We start from the raw sequence: 17,727 nt of genomic DNA, 5'->3' as shown, positions 1-17,727 counted from the left end.
AATATGTTGTAATTGGAGTCTTGGACCAGGGAGACAGGAGACCTGAGAATTTGCTGAGCCACATCACTGAGAGTTTTTCTATTCTGTGTAGATAGAAGATTGGAGTGTGCTCTAAGTTTTCTTCCAGCTGTAAAGGTCTGTGGGAAAATGAACCTGCCACATCTTTATGTGTTGGAGTCCAGCGATTTCTAAAGACTGTTTATTAAAATGTTGGAAATTGTATTGGAATTGGAATGTCCTCTTGAAAGGAGGTCTGAGAGTCAGCAACTTCAAGGAAACCCGATAAACATACAATATTTGGCTTCACCAAAACTAAATACCTATGTACTTATGCTTTTCTAAGTTTAAATCGATCGCGGAGTAATTTTCCTTTAAGTTGAAAATGTCCCTTATTTTTGTCTCTGTATAGGATATGGGTTCTGCCACAAGAAGATGGTTCTACCTCCCACTGGGCTGCGTTATCCTCATCAATCTGGTTCATGCTGATTTCCAGTTTCAGAAAGGAGTGCTAGCCAGCATCAGCCCGGGGATCACAGAAGACATTGATCTCCAGTGTTGGAATACTTGCTCTTTGACGCTGATAGATCTCAAGGAACTCAAGATAGAGCACAACGTGGATTCTTTCTGGAATTTCATGTTGTTCTTGCAAAAATCCCAGCGGCCTGGACATTATAATGTCTTCTTAAGCATAGCCCAGGATTTCTGGGATATGTACATAGACTGCTTGCTTTCAAGGTCTCATGGGATGGGCAGAAGACAGGTGATGCCTTCCAAGTATAATTTTCCACCAAAAATAACAGGAGGTAATTTAAATGTGTACTTAAGACAGTAGCAATTTAGTTTTATTAAAAATTCAATATTTAATCCTCTTGTTTTTTTCAAGTGTATCAAACAAGCTAGAAAAATTTTTCATATTTAATTTTCTTCCTGTCAGTCCTTATTTTTCATTTTATATTCTTTAGAAATCATGAGAACTGGGATGTACAGAAACTTGGTACTAAATGATCTTGGAATATAATACATTTTGGTAAATCATTAAAATTATTTGTTTTCCCATGATTATCTCATAATATGTTCATTTAACACTGTATTATTATGAATACATTTATTGAAGAATTTTTAAACAGACATTTTAGTCTTTCAAAATTATTTTTTCAAGAGTTGTATAAAAGAATTAAATATTATGAATCATTATACAATAAATACTAATTTCTTCCCCCTAATCTTATGGGTCTGGATTTTTATAAAATGTGACTTTTACATTTAAATGGGAAAATGCCGAAAATACCTCAAAGCAAGATGCTACCAAATGAAAGCTTAATTATTTCAGTATTTATGAGGTCAAATATTTCCTGTAGTAATAAAAATTATCATTTCTAATTCCTTAATGTTGAAAGAAGGTCTGAGAGTCAGCAACTTCAAGGAAAACCGATAAACACACAGTATTTATTGATACTGAGTTATCATTTCTATCTTCCAGGTACTTTGTCAATAATTTTTTTGTTTATAAACATCTTTGTAAAGTGTCTGTTTTAAAGTAAATATCAATAAAATGCAAATGTGACATATTTTAATAGTCAATAGAGTAATATTGTAACCAGTTTCATAGGGTATCTTATGCCTTAATGTTGATTTTAAAACTGTGCCAAACCAATGCCAAAATTGTCCTAAAATAATATTTAATCCTGATCTAATGTACTGTGGCTTTTTTTTTTTTTTTTTTTTTTTGGTGGTGGTACTGGGGTTTTAGTAAAGTGCAGTTTAATAGAACTTTTGTCTAGATGTTAGCTCCGTCATTGTTTTGTTTTCTACTTATTTCTTATATCTTATTCCAAAAAGGATATGAAGCTTTAAAGAAATATGCCAATGAGATAACAAGTAGATGAGAAAATTGGAATGATGAGAAATGACAAGTTAATGAAATGCAGTTATAATTTAGGTTAATACTTTTGATTGAATGTCATAAAAGCCAGTAACTTTGATAAAGGGTACCTGTAAAATTGGTTCAAGTTTCCTACTTTTCAAAGTGAACTGGGACTCATGAGAAATTTTAAGATTCACACGCTTACAGGAAAAATCAAAACCTTTCCCAGGACTAAGAACTTACAGGTTCTGACCTACATGTTTTCATAATGGCTACTATGGTATAGAGTACTGTTTTCAAATATCCTTATAATGACAGATCTCTTTTCTATACAAGGTGATGTAATAGGCACATCCAAAACTCAACTGGACATAAGCAATTTTCTCCAGGTGTGGTGTTGCATGCCTGTAATCCCTGTACTTGGAAGGCTGAGACAAGAAGATCTCAGGCTCAAGGCCAGTGCATGGTAACTTAGCAAGATCCTGTTTCAAAATTAAAAATAAAATAGGGCTGGGAGTGAAGCTCAGAGGTACAATGCCCCTCTATCTAATCCCAAGTACCAATAAATAAAAAATTCTTATGCAGCTATACTAGGGGTATACACACACACACACACACACACACACACACACCCTTCAGGAGGGTATATGAACCCCAGGTTACAATCTTGAATGTTAAAAAAAATGGACACTGTAGCTGAAAGCTACAAGTATGATGTTATATAACTAAGTTTTTTTTTTTATAACAAATGGGCGCCAAATAATATGAGATTATGTGTGCAATCAATTCTCAGGTTGAAAATATTTTATTTTGCCAATTAACAATAGATCCCTAAGATCTGAAAATCACCTGGCTGGAGGGTAGGAATAATGCTTTCATGAAAATGACAAAATACCCAACAAGATGTTTAAAATTCATTTTCTGCTGAGAGAGGCTGAAGTGGTATCCAGAGAGGGCATGCCATGGCTTTCCTTCGAAAATAGTTTTATGTCTTTTATTTATTAACAGTGAGAAATTAAAGCTCAGAAGTTCAGTGCCGTAAAGCAAAACAATAAAACTTTTGCCTAAAAAGTGTTTAACTGGTTATTATTAATCACTCGTAGTTGTCAAAAAATTTTTATTTATCCCAGTGATAAACATTTTAGCTTTAATCAATAAAATTTAGTATTTAGCCATCCAAGCAAACTTAATTTACAAATTGTTTACTTGTTCTAATATAATTTATATGCTGCCACCACTGGATTGTTAATAAAAAATAAGGACATTTACTTAAATGGGCATTCTGTTTTTAGACTACACCTCAAACCTTTGTGCTGGTGATCAGCTATATCATGTTAAAATTCTTTCCAGTTTCTGGAACAAATCATCTCATCTGTATATAGAAAAGATTACTCTGTTTATACTTCTTTTATTCACCCAAACTTCCGAGCCTGAGGAAACTGATGATCAACTGAGACACTATTTGTGATACTGTCGTTGCAGTGGAACAAAGTTGGGGATAGAGTGAAATAATTTAAAAGCAGTTTTATAGTACCAAAATGTAAGTTTAAAAAAGTGGCTAAAGAGGTGTTGAGTGGGGATCCCACCTGTTTCTCTTTTGCCCTATTGGAAATCATGTGACTGTATAAGTTGTCAAAAGATCTTAAGAAAAAACTCCACCCATTTCTGTAATTGTACTACAGTGAAGACTCAATTATTTCCACACCTTTGGGTTTCTGCTGAGTTTATTTAGATCAATTCTTAACCAGTTATTTTCCAGAGAGCTTAAAGCTATGGAAGAAACAAAAGGTAGCAAATATCTAATATGGATTCCCAAATTTTTCTATCCTTTTCTTTTTTTTTTTTCCTTTGTGGTACTGAGGATTAAACCCAGGAAAATCTTATCTCTGAGATAGAACCCCAGCCCTAGTTTATTTTTTGTTTTGAAACAGGGCCTTGTTAGATTGCTGAGGCTGGCCTCATACCTGAGATCCTCCTGTCTCAGCCTCCCAAGTACTGGGATTGCAGGCAAGTACCACCATGCCCGGCTCCAAAATATTTCTTCATAAGGGATACAACAGGCAATAATTGATGATCACTAGAGTAACTTGTCAAGTAGATAATCTATAGCAACATAATTTATCTAGAGTTCAAAAAAATTCTTTCCTTTTCCCCAGCCACTCCTATCATCAGTATGGATTTAGGGACATTTTTTTATACTCTGTATTACAAGGTAACATATTGTTTTGTTGCTCATATTATTCCAGTTTGGCCACTGGAGAGTTTTATGAGAGATTCATCTTTTCTATTTCTGCTCCTGCCTTAGAATCAGTCATTTCTCTAAGGATTCCTAGTTCCTTTTATTGAAAAATGATATTAAAAAGCAAAATCTGGATGGTGGATCTACCTGTTGACTTTTGACCTGATAGCAGCCAGGCAAGTTCCGGATGTCAGAAAACATCTTCGACATTTTGTTTGACTATCAGTTAAGTACAAACAATAATAAAACATATCTGGTAGTGAAACTAACGTAATTTTTATATACTTGGAGCAACTGTGTAAAAATGAGAGGGGCTGGGATCCTTATACTCTAGTGTGTCCTGCTACACCTGGAAATATTTGTTCAGTTTGGTGGGTTATAGTTTAGAGAAATATTAGCAAACTGTAGTACTTTGGATGGAGTTGGCCATATTCATAGTATTTGGAAACTGTATTAACAGAATTTAATCAGAAAAATGATTGAAGAAACTGTATATGAGGTCTGAAAAGACTTTGGGTGGACAAATGTCAGTGATTTCCTGTTATATAAAATGTACTCATTTGCTCCAGAAGGCAGACTAAGGGCCAAATGAGTGAAAGTTATTTACCTGGTTGCTCACTGGTTTTCATCACATACAAGAAGGAACAGAGTTTAACCATGGAATGAGCTCTCTCATGGTAAAAATCTCATTGGTGTTTTGTTGTTGTTGTTTTTTGTGTGTGGTACTGAAGATGGAACCCAGGGGTTTTCTACCTCCAGGCTACACCTCCAGATCTATTTTACTATTTGGAAACAGAGTTTCACTAGGTTGCTGAGGCTGGTTTTGAACCTGCAATCCTGTCTCCGCCTCCCAAGTGCTGGGATTACAAGACTAACTCACCACATCAAGCTTATTACTAAGTGTTTTGAAACCATTTATATCTGTGGTCACCAAACTTCATCATTTTTTCTTCCTTATTTAGATGATTAATGAAAGTTTCAGCTTGTGATTTTCTTAACTGACTCTTGGAAAAAATATACTGTCCCTCTCTTAAGCTCAGCAGGATGAGGTATAAGATAGCATATGCCCTAGGGCTCAAGAGTAGAGTGTATAGAACATGATGAGCAACAAGAAGCAAAATACAGTTTGTGACACTGTCTGATGGATGCGTGATTCAGTCGCTCACTGTGTAGTGGCTGGAATTGTGAAATACAAGCATGGGTGAAATCTGTGTACCAAGCGCAAGTGTCTGCATTAAGCATCATCACCTGCTCTGCATCAGTCTACATTTCTTCAGCTGTTAAACAATGGCTAGATAATAACCCATTCTCTTTCACTTCCCCCATTCCTAATGGGTAAGAGCTATGTGGCAGTGGAATGGCCCACAGGTTATAGTGATGACACTCAGTCCTAGTCAATCTGGAGATATCAGGAGGTATTATGTACAACAAATGATACTCAGCCAAGACAGATCAATTTTATTTCTACACCCTGACTAAATTCTGGTCAGACAAGAGATGGAAATCTCATAACGACAACCAGGGACATGGACATGTTTACACCCAGCAGTATGACATCTTTCAGTCTTTGACAAGATGACTCCACCACAGGAAGAAAACCAAACCCCCAACTCTTATCTTTTCCTTCCCCATTATAAAAGAGAAGTATAGCTAGACTTTGCTTGGCATATTTATACATGAGGATTAAAACCATCTGCATTTGATTTTACTGTTGAGTTCACAATTAACATTTTATTTGCTTTTATAAAGCAGATAAGACTTATTTTACTTTGATCAACATATTTGTTGCTGCCCAGTATTCATACATACTTCTGATAACAGTATCTTGATTCCTTAATCCATCCATATGTTTTGGCAAATATTCATCTGCTTCTGGCTCCAGGAATAGGCAGTACTCATATCTGGCCAAAGTCATGGTGAAATGCTCAGGAGTGAACGTGTGGCCAGTAAAGAGTCTCAAGATGCAGAGGCAGTTGTGGAAATAGGCAAATAACTCTACCTCCCTGGACATGAACCTGAGTGAATGTAAGCCAAGAGCTGCTGGAGGAAGAAGGTCCCACTAATATAGTTTTAGTCTCTAGAGCCAACCAAAAATTAAGTCCTAGATCTGACAGATTTAGAGCCTCTATGGTTCTGTTTTGTTTTAGGCTGAACTATTTGGAATTGTTCACATGCAACCAAAGGAGTCCTAACAGGTATCCTATGCTTACAATTTCAGTTAAAAGAATTTTCAGTCTTTACAAAGAAATTGATGACACCTTTTCTGATATTATTGTATTGGTGTTTTCTATAAAAATAAGTTATATGTCATTTTTCATAGTATTTGCTAAAATATTTATTCTAAAATATTTGCTTTACATTTAAATATAAAGTTATATTTGGCTAAAAAAGTATTAAGCAGATTGTATTTCATAAAATTTCTAGAGTATGTTAGCTAGGAATACTCTTTTTTGGTTCATCGACAGTTTTACGAACTTTCACCCTTTGCAAGGATCCTCCTCGAATAGGCAGCTTTTTAAGGGCAATATCTGTCTCAGCCAGAGGTCCTCCCACTAACCGGGCAGGAGTGCTTTCTACTGTTACTACTGGACCGGAAGGCACCTAAAAAAGTAAAAGGTAAATGTCTAAGAGTCAGTTTATAAGTCTTTTGGTAAGACAAAATTCCACTCATCCTTCCACATTTTTTGGAAAAGACACAAAGTGAAAATATAAATAATTAGGAGATACCATGCCATAATGGAGTGATAAGGGCTTTGGAGCCAGAAAAAGTAGGTTTGAATTCTACTGCTGTGGCTTATCAGCTTTGTAACTGGGAACTAATTATGTCTAGCAGAGGCCAGCAGGAACCCTGGCATGTAGCATGGATATGTTTGCCAGGCAAAAGAGACACTGAACAGTTCCTGTCAGAGACACCTAGAGATATACACTGATTAGTGTTGGTAGCAACTTCCTAGAAACCTGGAGGGCTGGTTTATTCTGAACCAACACTGAGTGAGGGTGGATGTATTTTGGAATTAATGTGAAATTTGAACAAGAAAAAAATATATGAGGTAAAAATCCCATAGACATAACCCTTTTAGAGACCTAAACTTATGCATCTATTAAGAAAAAGAAGTGGAGCTGGGCATGGTGGTGAATGCCTTGGGAGGCTGAGACAGGAGGATCACGGGTTTAGGGCCTGTCTCCAAAGATCCTCAGCAACCCATGAGACCCTGCTTCAAAACAAAAAAAAAAATGGAGAGAAGGAAAGGAGGGAGGGAAGGAGAGAGGGAAAAGGAAGGGAAGAAGGGGGCGCAACAGAGAGGAAGGGAGAGGAGGGGAAGAAAGAGAGGTATAAGAAAAAATCATCTTACCGTTGTGTTAAGGCCTTTAATTACTGTATGATGAAATATTGCATTTTGTGGTCGCTCCTTGTATTTAGATGATTCTATAGCCTTTTCCTGAAGCCTTTTTGCTTTCTGAAGATTTTTAAATTGGAAAGAAAATAAGAGTAACTGATATTAAAATGTTAACTCTTGTCCATATAATGATACATTTAATCATACTTAGTTTTTTATTAGGCTGCCCTGGAATCTGCATTTACTCATTTAGACTAAGAAGACCAATATAAATTAGATCCCTTGTGAAATAAAGAATATACTAGACACTTAAAAAATTACAGTTATTTCTAGGGTTGCGGGCTATATATAATTAAAAAGTAACACAGGTCTTGAAGAAATCAGATTTGGTTTTTAGCACATAATCTAATAAGCTGCTAAATTTATATCAGAATATTCATGTTCCAAATTATGTTGCATAAATTGATATAATTCAGTATATTGTAATTTCAAATGTTAAGAATAATATAAATTATATAATTCACTGAAGTTACATTCAAGCTTAATATTTTAGGCACTGAACAGGTGAAATGAGAGATAGTTAAATGATCTATAGGAAAGGGGCTTCTTTTATTGTTATACTGTAATTGTATATGATGGTGAGGTTCATAGAGATACATTCATATGTGGATATAACAGTATTTGGTGTGTTTCCTCTCTCATACTTCTCCTTTCCTCCCTCCCCTCCCTCCCCTGATCCTCTTCTTGTACTCTAGCGCCCCCCCCCATTAATTTTCATTTGGCCATCTTTCTTTCTTTCTTTTTTCCTATTTTGCACATTTGAGAGAAAACACATTTGATTTTTCTGAGTGTGGCTGATCTCAGTTAGCATTCCTCAGTTTCACTCATTTTCTTGCAAATGACATAATTTTGCTTGTTTGGGCTGAGTAAGACTCCACTGTATGTATACCACATTTTATTCATTCATTCACTTGTTGATGGACACTGAGGCTGGTTTCATAATTTAGCTGTTGTGAATTGTGCTGCTATATCACTATAGTGCTCTGACTTTAATTCTTTTGGAAAGTACTGAGGCGTGGTATAGCTGGGCCATATGATGATCCCATTCCTCGTCTTTTGAGAAACCTCCACATCGATCTCCATAGTGGTTGTACTAATTTTTATAACCCCTTCTTTTTGTGGTACTGGGGATTGAACCCGGGGGCATTCTACTCCGAGCTACATCCCCCAGTCCAATTTTATTTATTTACTTATTATTTATTTATTTATTTATTTATTTATTTATTTATATATTTTTTGCGGTACTGAGGATAGAACCCAGGGGCACTGTACCTCTGAGCTATACCCCCAGCCCTATTTTTTAGTCATTTAAATTTTTTTTTGTGTGTGTGTGGCACTGGGTGTGAAACTCAGGGTCTTTTCTACTTCTGGGCTATCCTCCCAGACCTATTTTGGACTTTATTTGGAAACAGGGTCTCACTAGGTTGCTGAGAGCCTCACTGAGTAGCTGAGGCTGGCTTCAAACCTGTGCAATCCTCCTGTCTCAGCCTCCCAAATGCTGGGATTACAAGCATGTGCCACCACGCCCAGTTTATAGTCTTTTCACTTGTGAAACAGGGTCTCACTGATTTGTGAGGGACCTCGCTAAGTAGCTGAGGCTGACCGCGGACCATGATCCTCTGGTCTCCGCCTCTCAAATGCTGGGATTGTAAGTGTGCGCCACCATGCTGGGCACTAATTTTATTTTTTGTTTTGAAACAGCATCTCACTAGGTTGCTGGGAGTCTCATTACTTGCTGAGGCTGTCCTTTAACCTGTGATCCTTCTGTACCAGCTTCCCAAGTAATGAGATTATGGGCATGTGCCACCACACCCAGTTTATAATACTTATTTTAAATAACTTTATTGGTGCATTATAGTTTCACATCTTAATCTAGTTCATGGTGACAGTGATGTACATGCACACAGTATAATAGTATTTAAGTGTTCCCCCCCCACATCCTTGCCAGCATTTATTATTTTATTATTTGTATTCTTGATGACTGCCATTCTAATTGGAATAAGAGAAAATCTCAGTGCAGTTTTGATTTATATTCCTTTGATTGCTAAATATGTTAGACATTTCTATTTACTGTCCATTTGTATTTGTTTGTTTGGAAGCATCTGCTTAGTTATTTGCTCATTAACTGACTGGATTATTTCTTGTTTTAGTGGTAAGATTTTTGAGTTATTGACATAAACTGAATGTTAATCCTTTATCAGACGAATACCTGGCAAATGTTTTCTTCTCTTTTGTAATTTCTCTTTGAACTCCTGTTTCCTTTGGTGTATAGAAGCTTTGTAACTTGACATCCCATTTTTAATATAATTATGTCCTGAGCTTTAAAGGTCCTATTGAGGAAATCTGTCTGTACTTATACGTTGGAGTGCTGACCCAGGATTTTCCTTTAGCAGTTGCAAAGTTCTTGATCTAGTTTCTAGGTTTTTGATCCATTCTGAGTTAACTTTAGTGCAGGTTGAGTACAGTTCCATTCTTCTACATATGGATATTCAGTTTTCCCAGCACCATTTATTTAAAAGTGTCTTTTCACCAACATATATTTTTGGTGCCTTGTCAAGGATCAGATGATTGCATATGTTGTCTTTGTGTCTCCTATTCCATTCCATTGGTCTATGTGTCTGTTTTTATGCCTCTACAGTACAATTTAAAATTAGGTGCTATGGCCGGGCGTGGTGGTGCACGCTTATAATCCCCGCGCTTGGGAGGCGGAGACAGGAGGATCGCGCAGGTTCGAAGCCAGCTGCGCTGGCATAAGAGACCCTGTTTCAAAAGTATAAAATAGGTCTGGGAGTGTAGCCCGGAAGTAGAAGGGCTTCCAGGAACCCCAGTACCACCAATAAATAAATAAATAAATAAATAAATAAATAAATAAATAAATAAATAAAATAAAAATAAAATTAGGTGTAATGGTGTCTCCACCATAGTTCTTATTATTCAGAATCGGTTTGGCTATTCTGGGTCTTTTGTTGTTACACAGAAATTTTTGTTTTTTATTTTTTGGTATTAGGGATTAAACTCAGGACTATTCTATCTTTGATTTACACCTTTACCCTTTTTATTTGGAAATGGGGTTTGGCTAAGTTAGCACAAGCTGGCCTCATACCTGCTATCCTCCTGCCTCAGCCTCCCAAGTACTCCATATAAATTTTTGGACTGTTTTTTTCCCCTAGTTCTGTGAAGAATGTCATTGGCATTTTGATAGAATTTGTATTGAATATATAATTTGCTTTTGGTCATTTTAACAATATTATTTCTGCCTATCCATAAATATGAGATTTCTTCTATCTTCTAGTGATTTTAATTTCTTCTTTATTGTTCTACAATTTTCATTATAGAGATCCTTCATTTCCTTAGTTAGATTTATTTCTAAGTATTTTACTTTTTGGTGACTACTATGAATGGAGATGTTTTTCTGATTTCTTTTTCAATCGATTAATTACTGGTGTATAGGAATGCTAATGATTTTTGTATGTTGATTTTGTATCCTGCTACTTAGCTGAATATATTAGCTCTGTAAGTTTTCTGGTGAAACTTTCTGAATCTTCTAAGTATAGGATGATATCATCTGCCAACCATGATAAATTACTTGCTTTCTTCCTTTCCTATTTGTATACCTTTTATTTTCTTCTCTTGCCTAATTTCTCTGGGTAAAATTTTGAGTGATGAGAGTGAATATTCTCATCTTGTTTCTGATTTGAGAGAAGAAGCTTTCAGTTTTTCCCTATTAAATATGATGTTGGCTTTAGATTTGTTGCATACAGCCTTTTTTATGTTTGTATAACTTTAAAAGGGGCTTCTTCTCCTTAACCGTTGTTTCAAAGTATAGGCAGTTATGAGGATATTTTTCAAAGTTGGAAAGAACTTTCATTGAAAGAGATTTTACTCAGTACCTTGAGTAAGCTTGTTTTTAACTTAGGTTTTTCTATCTTAATATGGCTCCTCTATTTTAATGAACTAGTTTTAACATTTGCCAATTTCAGATCTATAGAAAGAACTATAGTATCAGATAAAAGCATACTGAAGGCATTAATGGAAAATGTGAAGATATTTTGGATATCCATAGTACACTTCACAAATTTCAGATGAACAACTAGCTTTATAAACTTTGCAGATTGGTTTCTAGCTTCTAGCTGAAGCAGCTTATTACATTTTTCCAAAGGAATATTTATCTCAAATTACCATTTAAGGTGCAATAATATTTCTTTCTGTAAAAACAGAGGGGCAAAAGCTCTTGAGGTACAGGGTAATACAGAATAATTGCTTTTTCTATTCTTCATTATACTTTTTAGGAAAAAAAAATGAATAAGAAGGTTCTGAATAGAAAGCAGAGACATTTATCCTGTTCATTCCTGGCTATCATCTTTCTTTACTAGGCTTCCTCCTGCTTAACCAAATAAAACTCAAATTAGCACCTCCTATAACTGTGAAAAGGTGGTTTCAGTTGTCAACCTAAATTGCATATGAGGACCTGTATAAAGGTAACCAGAAAAAAATGAATGCTCATTTCTGAAAAATATGTTCTGAAGACTTGGCTATTTGTTGTTTATTTGAAAAAATCTTACCTTTAGTGTTTTAGCATTTGATGTTCTAGCCAAGAAATTTTCCCATGATTTATTAGCCAGTTCTCTTTGCTTGTGTGTGGCTTGTATCTAAAATAAGAAAGAGAAGCATTTTATCTTCTATGAAAGAATACCAAAAGGCTTGAAAACCCCTCTTTTGAAGAAAGCACCTACTCCTTGCTATGGTTATGTGTATATATATATATATATATATATATATATATATATATATATATATATATATTGCAGATTGAACCCAGGGGCATCCTACCAGCGAGCTACATTCCCAGCCCTATTTTATTTTATTTTGAAACAGGGTCTCACAAAGTTGCAAAGGGCCTCACTAAGTAGCTGAGGCTGGCCGCAAACCTACACTCCTCCTTTCTCAGCCTCCCATATACTGGGATTTCAAGCATGAGCCACCATGCCCACCTGTTAACGTAAATTTTTAAGGCCCATTAATAAGAGGATTAGCATATTCCTAGAAGGTAACTGAAAAAAGAAAGTCTTTAAAATGAAAACAATATCCTTCACTCACTGCGTGGTTAAGACTTGAACCTGCTTTCCATGAAAGGTGATGCAAAATTGTTTTAAAAGCAATAATCATTCTCAGCAAGATTATTTTACATGATTACCATTTGTGAAGATAGATTATAATTCAGAGCAAACTAAATACACAATTTAATAGCAAATTCATAGGAGAAAATAAAGAGATTCCTGCTGGGTACTGATAATTAGTTTAAGTAAATTATAGTGATTAAACTACTTTTAACTTATGACTGCAATAAGATAAGCAATTTTGTGAGGAAGAGCTGAGTCTGTTGTGGTGTTGGAGTCTAGAGAAGTAACTACTAGCTGCAAAGTCTAGGGTTTTCAACAGGCTATCCATTCAACATATCATCAGAGGACACGTGCTCCTGGTTGATGTATATTATACCATTAAGCTTAAGTTATCAACTTAAGAATGTTTAATTAAACAACTGCTGAAATAGTGGGATCAGAGCTATGATACTAAATCAATAATAATCCACAACTCAATAATAGTTAAAACAGCAAATATTATGTTATTCAAAAGAACTAATGATAAGGAAGTAGTATCAATTCAAATTCTGCTGCCCCACTTCAGAGCAGATAAGTGGTAGCATTCGTGTAATAAAAAATCTTAGCAAGCAAAACTTTCAAGCATTTATATTTATAGGATGGGGTAGAATTCATACGTGGATGTACAAAGAGTTCCTACTAAGCTGATAATCTGTGTGAAAAGACCAGGCAATAGGAAACACTTAGGAAATCACCTTACAGAGTTTTAAACATTTAAAAGTAGTCATAAAAGATCACAAAGCAGAAGTGGGGAATCTATATCATCTTTGTGTTTGTGGACAATTTAAATAGCCACTTATCCTATTTGCCTAAAAACACATGCCACATTCTATGTTCAGTTTCCCACCTGTGCCAAGTGAGAAAAAAATGTCTTTTTCCTTATAAGTTAGTCATTTTCTTCTGGGTATTAGCATGAATACTCATTAATAAGTGCTTTGCACTGTGGAAACCATGAAGGTGACTGGTTGATAAGCCTGTAGTGGGCATACCAGTAAGGGCCTATCATAGAATAAAGAATAGAGTTCTTTTATCTCTCTATGAAGTTACACATAGAGTTACAGATAAACTGACAGAATAAATGTATACATCTCAATACACCACAACTTTTGGAATCTTTTTTGGCATTTCAGAAAATGGAAGTCTCAGGTATCTCTATACCTTTTAAAAGTGTAAGACTATAAAGCCAAGCATGGTGGTGCACTATTGTAATCCCAGTATGTGGGAGGCTGAGACAGGAGGATCACAGGTTTGTGGCCAGCCAGCCTTAGCTACTTAGTGAGGGCCTCTGCAGCTTAGTGAGACCCTGTTTCAAAATAAGGAATAAAAAAATAAGGCTGGGGGTGTATCTCAGAGGAAGAATGCCCCCGGGTTCAATCCATAGTACCACAAAAAATAAGTAAGTATATAGAAATCAAATTATATTTCTGTAAACCAACATTAAAAATGGTAATAGAATCTCAAATTCTTAACTCCATGGTATCTTTTAAAATTGCACAAAAATATAAAAATAACTATTAGAAGAAATAATTTAAGGCTGAAAAATTCACAAGTATCTTCCGTATAACTCCATCTAGTTTGCACACTGCAATTATTGTCTCAATCGCACCTCAGCAGTATTTGTGGCTTACCTTTGTGTAGACTTTTTGTTCATTTTGAGCATCTTGCCGTGCTTGGCTTTCAATCATCTCACTTTGCAGAGAAGCAACCATCTTTCCAATATTTTCTGATGCTGTTGTAATAGCTTCCAAAATTTTCTTATCTGAAGTAACTGGTCTTAACTTTTCCAATTTTATTTCTTCATATATTTCATTCCATATTTCTCCTATCTGTTATAATAAAATTAAGTTAACCAAAAATAAATAACAACTGTAGGCAATTATTTATGTGGGTGGTCACTCCTGTTAGGCTATCATGTCAGCTTTTCCTAACTTACTTCTTGAGAATGAGTTAATGCTTTGGGAATGATTTAGGTCAACGGTTACATTTGAGTATTCAGAAGTAATTTACTAAATGTTTTTCAATAATTCAATGTGTTCCAAGATGAAGCTCCACAAACCTATGGTTTAGAGTTACTCTGTTTTCACAGCTGCAGAAACCTATGATTTATTTTCATCTATCTGAACTACTGCTGCTTTCCTCCCTGAAGCCCTGTCCTGAAGGCTCAGTTAAGTTGAACTTACAGAAGAATGAACGAAGGAATTCCTGGAAACATAGTTACTCTGAGAGTTAGGGCCCTGCCCCTTACTTTCTAGCTAAGAAAAATTATAATTGAATCTCAAGCTTTAAAATTCATGCTATATCACACCATCTTATATTGTTTGGAAATCAAAGTGCTTGGGAATATTTAAAATTTGAAGATCTGGGAGTGGTGGCGCACACTTGTAATCCCAGCATTTGGGAGGCTGAGACAGGAGGATTGCACAAGTTCGAAGCCAGCCTCAGCTACTGAGCGAGGCTATCAGCAACTTAGTGAGACTCTGTTTCCAAATAAAATATAAAATAGGTCTGGGAGTATAGCCCAGAGGTAGAAAGCCCCTGGGTTCCATTCCTGGTACAAAAAGAATAAATAAATAAATAAATAAATAAATAGGGCTGGGGGTGGAGCTGGGAGGTAGAATGCCCCTGGGTTCCAGAGCCTGGTACTGGAAAAAAAAAATTGAAAAGAACTATGTATCGAATAAGTACCTTTGCACATATTAGATTAGGTATGTATTAACTATGTACCTACTATGTACCTTTGTACATAGAATTAAGTGAGTTTAGTAATAACTTCTCTATCCTAATGCTCTCTAAAAAGTAAAAATTGTGTTTTAAAAATTCTGTTAGAGCAGGGCGTGGTGGCGCACGCTTGTAATCCCAGCATTCGGGAGGCTGAGACCGGAGGATCGCGGTTCGTGGACAGCCTCAGCTACTTAGTGAGGCCTCTGCAACTCAGTGAGACCCTGTTTCAAAATGAGTAATAAAAAATAGGGCAGGGGGTATAGCTCGGAGGTCAAATGACCCTGGGTTCCATCCCCAGAAACGCAAAAAAAAAAAAAAAAAAAAAAAAAAAAAAATTCTGTTAGGCTTCTGAATAAGTCCATGTCAGTAATATCCACCTTCTTTTATAATAGTTGGATGAAATTTTATCCCATGAAAAATACCCAGTTAATTAATGGTATGTTTCTCAACAGTATCTAATGCAAAGTAGGAAATAAAAACAATACAGCATGTTGTGAATAACTGCTTCCAGCTATGAATAAGTTTACTTGTTAATTTGTTTTTGCCTTAACGCTTTTAATAACAAAGTTATTAAAACAATACTTACTTTGAAATCTAGATATCTATGTATGATACAAAGGGTGACAAAATCTTCAGCAGATAAACCAGGTAAATTTTCAAAATCTAAACAAAAGTTTAAAAAAAGAGAATTACTTTAACAGATCAAGTGGCTACAAGATCCATATATCTATCATAAACACAAACGCCAAGTTACTTTTTATTTCAGGTGCATTTCTGAAACAGGTGTTCATGTATCAGCTCCTCCTATAAAAAAATCTCTGCCAGGTCATCCATACCCAGTCATAAGCAGAGAAACCATTCTTTCTGTTTATGATCACTGATATCTAACTTACCAAAGTTGAAGAGCAAACAAAGACTTTTCCTTAATAGGCAGCAAAGACTTAAACTCTGGTGATTCAGAATGCTAATGTTTTAGCCTAGTCATCTAAACCAACTGCCCTCAATCCTGACTGCACAGTGGAACTGCCCAGAAAACTTTTAAAAATACTGATGCTGGGGTCCCTCCTGCAGAAATTCTGAATTATTTGGTCAGCACTGCCGCCTGGTCACTGAGGTAAGAATGGATCACCCATATATCTGAAATAAAAGAACTTTCACTCACATTTGAAAAATGGTTTCTAAAACAAAATCACTGCACATTTAGCATACACTTAGCATAACAGAGACGCTCTTGTGAATTTGTGGAGCAGCTTCTTACCTAGTTTGCCTAACACAGCGTAAATTTTTGCTCTGATGTTCTCAGCAACATCCATAACTGCAATTGATGGGCAGTTAGCAGGCAGTGGCATGACTTTTTGCTCTCCTTGAAAACTAGTAAATAGAGGCTTCTTTGTATCTAATCATTGGAGATCATGAACATATAAAGAAACAGTTTAAAACCATAGTAAATAAATATTTAATTTTGAGATACTAGTCTAGCTAACAAAATATATAAAAACATTGCAAATGAGATGTTAGTCTATATAACATAAAATATATAAAAATAATGCAATAGTCAAATAGTGCCTTATGCACAGTTACTGTTTTGAAATCATAATCAACAGTTTCTTCCCTGCTTTGAGGCAAAAGTTAAAGCTTTATTTTTTTATTATTTATGTAAAGTATTAAAATTTCATAACATGTAAAAAGTGAAAATTTTTTGTAAATAGTTTATACAACTTTGAAATACAGAAACTAATGTCAGATTAACAATGATGTAAATTCTTTTGCTTTGATTTCTACATACTATGCTACAAGTAGGAAAACTTTTATGATGTTATAGATAAAAACTCAAATAACAAAAGTAAACTAAAGATATAAATTATCAGATTTGGAAATATTTTCATTTAAAAATAAACAATTCTGTAGTTCAGAGGTAGAATGCCCCTGGGTTCAATCCCTAGTTCCACAAAATAAAATAAAATAAAATAAACAATTCTAACAGTTTTGGTAAATTTATAATTAACCTTAGAACCGTAGTTTTAGAAGTTGTGATGTTGACCCCTGGAGAAACCAGGCCCAGTAAGACGCTGGGATCTGGGCGGGGGTCGCGGGCTGGGCACGCCAGATGGGGCCCGGGTTGCGGGACTCTGGGCCCCAGGCCGAACTGCGAGTAGCACGCCAGACCCCTGGAGAAACCAGGCCCAGTAAGACGCTGGGTTCTGGGCGGGGGCCGAGCACAGGGCACGCCAGCTGGGGCCCAGGTCGCGGGACTCTGGGCCCCGGCCAAACTGCGCGTAGCACGCCAGACCCCTGGAGAAACCGGACCCAGTAAGACGCTGGGTTCTGGGCAGGGGTCGCGCGTGG

General features: G+C 35.8%; 2 protein-coding genes across 2 annotated transcripts in view; one reads left to right on the top strand and one right to left on the bottom strand.

The window, feature by feature from the left end:
• Window positions 1–412: 412 nt before the first annotated feature.
• FAM237B (family with sequence similarity 237 member B) lies at window positions 413–832 on the top strand (the record flags this gene model as incomplete). The annotated part of the gene is made up of 1 exon (XM_080701195.1): window positions 413–832. One exon carries the CDS (start codon window positions 413–415, stop codon window positions 830–832), a length of 420 nt encoding a protein of 139 aa, XP_080557321.1.
• A 5,701-nt stretch (window positions 833–6,533) lies between these two features.
• The window catches only part of CFAP69 (cilia and flagella associated protein 69), a gene marked incomplete at both ends in the record, with an annotated part of 75,275 nt that continues 64,081 nt past the window's right edge, over window positions 6,534–17,727 (bottom strand). The window contains 6 exons of the mRNA XM_080701194.1: window positions 6,534–6,704; window positions 7,457–7,561; window positions 12,064–12,150; window positions 14,289–14,486; window positions 15,968–16,044; window positions 16,640–16,777. Coding sequence (XP_080557320.1) covers window positions 6,534–6,704; window positions 7,457–7,561; window positions 12,064–12,150; window positions 14,289–14,486; window positions 15,968–16,044; window positions 16,640–16,777 — 776 coding nt within the window. The remainder of the gene's footprint in view (window positions 6,705–7,456; window positions 7,562–12,063; window positions 12,151–14,288; window positions 14,487–15,967; window positions 16,045–16,639; window positions 16,778–17,727) is intronic.

This window comes from Muscardinus avellanarius (assembly GCF_963383645.1).
Source record: "Muscardinus avellanarius genome assembly, chromosome: 9".
Classification (NCBI taxonomy): domain Eukaryota; kingdom Metazoa; phylum Chordata; class Mammalia; order Rodentia; family Gliridae; genus Muscardinus; species Muscardinus avellanarius.
Note: the sequence above shows the minus strand (reverse complement) of the source record. Positions and strands in the feature narration are given on the sequence as shown.